Source organism: Colobus angolensis, unplaced genomic scaffold, assembly GCF_000951035.1.
Source record: "Colobus angolensis palliatus isolate OR3802 unplaced genomic scaffold, Cang.pa_1.0 Scaffold3, whole genome shotgun sequence".
Lineage (NCBI taxonomy): Eukaryota > Metazoa > Chordata > Mammalia > Primates > Cercopithecidae > Colobus > Colobus angolensis.
Genome location: NW_012116265.1, coordinates 14,921,197 through 14,927,577, shown reverse-complemented (window position 1 = coordinate 14,927,577; position 6,381 = coordinate 14,921,197). Strand labels below are relative to the sequence as shown.

The window sequence follows — 6,381 nt, the reverse complement described above, 5'->3', positions numbered from 1 at the left end:
GGTGGCAGGCACCTGTAGTCCCAGCTACTTGGGAGGCTGAAGCAGGAGAATGGCATGAACCCAGGAGGCAGAGCTTGTAATGAGCCAGGATCGCGCCACTGCTCTCCAGCCTGGATGACAGAGCGAGACTCCGTCTCAAAAAACGGAAAAGAAATACATGAGACTGGTAATTTATGAAGGAAAGAAGTTTAATTTACTCACAGTTCTGCAAGGCTTGGGAAGCCTCAGGAAACTTACAATTGTGATGGAAAGGGAAACTGGCATCTTTTTCATAAGGCGGCAGGAGAGAAAAGAGCACGTGAAGCGAGGAACTGTCAGACACTTACAGTACCATCAGATATTGTGAGAACTCATGAGAACAACATGGGGGAAACCGCCCCCATGATCCAATCATCTCCCACTAGGCCCCTCCTTCGACACATGGGGATTATGAAAATTACAATTTGAGATGAGATTTGGGTGGGGACACAGAGCCAAACCACATCAGATGCTTCTGTTAAATTGAATAGTTTGTCATAATCTGAGCATCCTCCTTCTTTCTTTCCTTTATGTCTGTAGAGATACTACCTGCTCTACCTGTTGAAAATGGTGCCGTTGCTTCTTTCATTACAAGCCCTACCCATCCACCAAGACCAGCACAGACTCTATCCCATCTACCTTAATCGCCTTCCTCCTTCAGCTCCCCTCCTGTGAATGTTACTTGCTTTGTATTTATTCCCTGTGTCATTTAACCACTTGTATGTTCTAGTACAGTTACTTGTGCATTCTATATCTGCCTTTGGAACAGGAGCCTTGTCTGTTTCACCATTGTATTCTCCATAGTGCATGTAGGTAGCAAATATTTGACAACAGCAAATATTTACTAAAGACCTACTCAGTGATACTGAACCCAATGACCGGTTTGCTTCCTAGGAATATGAGTGATATTCTCTTCCTGTGTTTTCTAAAAAGATTTGCCTAGTGAATGTTTAAACAAATTCACATGTCGAACATCATAGTATTTCATAACAGTCTCTGGACTTGGTATCAGATATACTGAGTCATATCCAGGGAGGCTGTGTGACTTTAGGATGATAACATACCTCTTTAAGAGTCTTGGTTTTCTTGTCTGAAAGTAGGAATAATAGAATCACACTCTAGCATTAATTGAGGTAACATATTGTTAGGGGAGGTCTGGAGGGGATCCTAACCAAAGTGCTTAGACTGAGGAAGGCATCAAATAAAAGTGAGTTTTCAGCCAGGCGTAGTGGCTCATGCCTGTAATCCCAGCACTTTGGGAGGCCAAGGTAGGTGGATTGTTTGAGGTCAGGAGTTCAAGACCAGCCTGACCAACATGGCGAAGCCCCATCTCTACAAAATATCCAAAAATCAGCTGGGCATGGTGGCATGTGCCTGTAATCCCAGCTACTCAGTACGCTGAGGCAGGAGAATTGCTTGAACCAGGGAGGCAGAGGTTGCAGTGAGCCAAGATAGCACTGCTGCACTCCAGCCTAGTCAACAGAGTAAGACTCTGTCTCAAAAAAAAAATAATAATAATAATTGAGTTTTCCTCTTTCCCTATTTGAATAAAATAAAATGAGTTTTTCAAGGGTGTCATTAGCTTTCTGTTATTGTTCTAGCTCTGCTTCTATCAGATATTCTTTGAATGGGCCAAACTCTTACAATGGCTGGACACTGGGGATGTTATGATGCCAGACTATGCTGTTACTTTTTCCTTCCTTTAAAAGCTCTCTGGTAAATATCGATTTTTCTGCTCTGGTGGTTATAAACTGCTGCTCTCCTCCTATTCTTCATGGAATACAGGGATTCTAAGTTTTGCTTTATGTACTTGTGTTTTATCTATAGCATACAGAATTGCAAACAATACTATTTGTGGGGGCATTTTCACTTTTTCAAAATACCTTCATATCCATTATTTAATTTGGTATCCTTCACAAGTCTGTGAACCTGGTAGGGCGGGTACCAGTGTCATCATAATCCCCTTACAAATGAGGAAATAGAACCTCAGAGTTTAAGTGATCTGCCCAGGGTCACATAGATAAAAAGGGGGCAACAACAAGGGTTCATCAAACACAAGTCACTAGTCTACAAATCTGGCACCCTCTCTACTCTGCTTAGCCTGAAAGCAAAGGGGTATTTGGCAACTGTAACATCTGTCATCCTAACGATCTTCTCCATTCTTCTTTGGCAGAGGCATCCATCCTGAGTTATGATGGTAGCATGTACATGAAGATCATCATGCCCATGGTCATGCATACTGAGGCAGAGGATGTGTCCTTCCGCTTCATGTCCCAGCGAGCTTATGGGCTGCTGGTGGCTACGACCTCCAGGGACTCTGCTGACACCCTGCGTCTGGAGCTGGATGGGGGGCGTGTCAAGCTCATGGTTAACTTAGGTATCGTATGAAGTACCCTCTGCCACTCTGTTTGGGCTTGTCTTCCCTTTCTTTTCTGATTTTCATTGGTTTGATTGAATTCTTTGTTTCTTGAAAGTTAGCTGCTCACCTCTTGTTTAATAGACCAAGGATAAACCCAACAGCAACAAATACCTCCTTGTTTCTGCATGAGGTTTTGATGTCAATTTCTGGTTTCTGACAGTGGTGATTTCTTTACTAGATTATTTGTTTTCTAAGTTTCCTTTCTTGGTTTTTTGGAATCTTTTAGCTTTGTGTAAAACACGCTACTTTGGTCCATCTTTTGATCAATCATATTCCCATAAGTGCAACTCCTCCGTCACCACTCAAAACAGTCAAAGCTCAGGACAGGGACAGGGCAGGAAGTGGAGGCAAAATGTGGACGATGGGGTTGTAGGAAATTAAACTATGTGGGTAAGGTGAGAAGTACATTGTGTCTAGCTCCACAGTTACTATGCAAATGGAGAATTCTGGTGGCCTTGATGACACTGATATCTCCTTTGACTTTCTCCTAGAGGGAGGACAAATAGATTGTTGTTCCCTTGGAAAAGAATGCCCTAAGTTGAGAGTCTGTGACACGTGGAAGGAAAATGTGGCTCCTGATACCTATACCAATTTTTCTTCTTGAGATTCTTAACCATCACTCAGCATCCCCTTGTGCAAAGATTGTTACCTCATACTGTCACTCACTAATAACTCTCTTCTCCTCATATAACACATATCTATTTTACCTCAGAGTTGAAAAATTGTGACTTCAAAGTTGTAGCTTTATCGGAATAGGATTTTCTCTTTCGTTGTAATTACCTATAACAGAATCTTTGGAAATTTTCCTTTTTATGGCCTCATATTCTCTTCTGCTATTGACCTTTACTGAATTCTAATTGATATTCTATAGAGATTGGGGTCCTCTTGGTTTTTGGCAAGAAAAAAAACCTCTCCATTTCTGCTGTTTCTAATTGGCAGAAAGTCAATACCCAGCATTGATAAGATTAGTGAGATAGCTGGGTCCAAACTTTCTAAGCTAGTGAATTTATTTGGGTATGTAGAATATGTTTGAACATAGCGATACCTTATAAAGATTTCAGTGAAATGGTTTGTCAGAGCCATTGAGAAAAAATGATGAACAAATGTACCAGATGTGAGATCATATGTAGGCCTAGATGTCCTGGTGGGAAGGTGGGGTTTCTGAATCCATTCCAATCTTATCTACTGTCAGATCAACTGGACATACTTGGAAAATGCCTACACCATAAACCTAAAATCTCTGGGACACAAAGGACTGTTTTGAGCAGTGACTTCTTTAGTTATGTCTTTTTTTTCTTCTAGTTTGCAGTGTTTACAATACTGTGCCCTTTTTCTTGTCCAACTTCATTTGACTTCTGTTGTCAGTGTGTCTCTTGGTTTTTCTTTTGTTTGTGTATTTGTGTGTTTGGTCATTTTAGGTTATATTTTTTTTCTTTTGCTGGATCTTTTTGTGTGCGTGTGTTTCTGAGTTTCCAATCCTCCCTGCCATCAACCATGGTAAATCAAAAGATGGTATTCAACCCTTCAAAGGCCCAAAGCCTGCGGCCCGCATAGCAAACAGCCTTGAGAACAGAGTGTACTGAGCAGCCTACAGAGACTGGCATACCCCTGACCCTACTACCTTCCATCCCTGCAACATCCTCCCCACCTTAAATCAATGTAAGAGTGTGTTACCTAAAACCAACAGCCAGCAGCTGATTATCTCCTTCTCAGAAAAAACAACAGAAGAAATAAAAAAAACAGAACCAAATACCAACCCCTAACTAGCTCACTGAAAAAGATGATGAAGACAATTTTTATCTTTGGATCTATTTCAAAGTCAGAGAGAGACAAACATATGAGAATGATTCAGCCCCACGGGATCCTGAGGGAGTGCACACTGTGTCATTCAACAGACATTTTTTCCCCATTAGATGTTGTTTAGTTGAGATTAGAGTGTCAACTTTGACAGCTCTCACATCTTAGAAGGAAAAGCTGGGGTCAATGAGGGTAGAAATAAAAGAGTATGAGAAATAAGGAAATAAGTGTACAGATTCTCATCCTCTCTCACACATACACATACACCTTGAGTTAGTCATAGATCCCATATGCATTCCTAGAAGCATTATTTTTCTATTTTAAACTCTAGCCAAAATCTGGGAGATGTACTTTTCCAATAGACTTTGCTTTTGTTGTTGTTGTTTTTGCAATTTCAATCTAGCTCCTGCTGAGTTGAACCGTCTCAGGCAAAAGAGAAGTAGCCCCTCTGTAGAGAGCATTGTGCTTGTCCAGAAGCCATAGTTAATTTTTCTACCCCAAAGGATGTGGTTCATCATAATAACTGGTTTGAATTTATTTAACTTTCTTTCCAACCTGACATGGAAAGCTGAACTTAAACTCTTACGCTTGTGTAGATGCAGCTCTTCCTATCTATGCCTTGTTGAAAGGTTTTCCTTCTGTCCCCACCCCAAAATATACCCCTTTGTAAATATTTTCTTTTCTTTGTCATGAATTTATATTTCCTTTTTCTCAGTTATAGAAGAAAATGTCTCCAAGTAAAGTTTGCCTTCACATGCATTCCACTAAAACTAAAGTCAGATGATCACTCAAGTAGAGTTTGCCTTTGCATGCATTCCACCAAAACTAAAGTCAGATGATAACTCAAGTAGAGTTTGCCTTTGCATGCATTCCACCAAAACTAATTTCAGATGATCTCTGTGCTCCTTCACTCTATTCAAGTTGTGTCTTTTTTCTAGCCCATGCACTGCACTAATAATATTTTAGTTTATTTCAAATTGATCACACATATGCACTCATGATGTAAAAACCTAGTATATATTTCCCTGATGTAACATATCTTCCAAATGTCAAGGAGACTATGGTTTTCCAATGGCTTTGTCTTCTGCAGGCAGCCATATGTGGTGCTAATGGGTAGGAGAAATATCCTATAACTCAGCACAACTTTTAAAAAGTTGAGAGGTTGACTACTGATCAACCATATTTTGATCCTTCAGAATTATAAGCTATGACATTTTCTTATTACAGTATATTTAAAGATTTAAAAGACCTTGCCTTATTTTAATCTCATGATCTTATGAGATTAATGATAATCTCATGATAATGAGATAAATCAAGCAAGTGTTTTTATGCTTACTTTTACAGATGTGTAGCACAGAGAGAAATATATGACTTTTCAAAGCTTACATAAAAAGTTGGAGGCAGAGTTAGAACTAGAACCCATGTCTCTAAACTGCTAGATCAGCCTGGGTTATTTGTTCCCTCCACAGATCAACACTATGGGTCAATGATGTGTCAGTCTTAATGGCTTCCAATTGTTTTCACGATGGTCACCTTTGAAACACACACAGAAAGAATCTCCATTTTCCTCAGTGCCCAGTTTGAATTGAGCTGCACTAGAGAAAAGACAGTTGATATGGACAAAGCCTTTAAAAGATCCTTAGCAGAGTGCCAGGAGCCCTTCTTCAATGGCAGACTCTGAGGGAGTGGCATGCAGTTTGGTTAATTGCGTTTGAATTCTCCAGATGTTCCCTCTCTGGAAATGTGGACTTGCTACTACTGTTTACCATATACATTATTGAAGACACACAGCTCTTAGAAACATTTACCTCTTCCATGCCCCACCCAAAGCTCAACAATGAGAAAAACTTTCTTGGCCAGGCACCTTAATCTGTTATTACAGGCACCTATGCCTGTAATCCCAGCACTTTGGGAGGCCGAGGCAGCAGATCATGAGGTCAGGAGGCCAGCCTGGCCAACATGGTGAAACCTCATCTCTACTAAAATACAAAAATTACCCAGGCGTGGTGGTGCAGGCCTGTGATCCCAGCTACTCGGGAGGCTGAGGCAGGAGAATCGCTTGAACACAGGAGGTAGAGGTTGCAGTGAGCTGAGATCTCACCATTGCACTCCAGCCTGGGCAATAGAGTGAGACTCTGTCTCAAAAA

At 40.8% G+C, this 6,381-nt stretch overlaps 1 protein-coding gene across 2 annotated transcripts in view; it reads left to right on the top strand.

Annotated features, from left to right (window-relative positions):
- NRXN3 (neurexin 3) overlaps positions 1-6,381 on the top strand; it is a 1,638,519-nt gene that overhangs the window by 572,066 nt on the left and 1,060,072 nt on the right. For both annotated transcript variants that reach the window (XM_011949472.1, XM_011949473.1), the window contains one exon: positions 2,192-2,395. In XM_011949472.1, the coding sequence (XP_011804862.1) occupies positions 2,192-2,395 (204 nt within the window). The remainder of the gene's footprint in view (positions 1-2,191; positions 2,396-6,381) is intronic.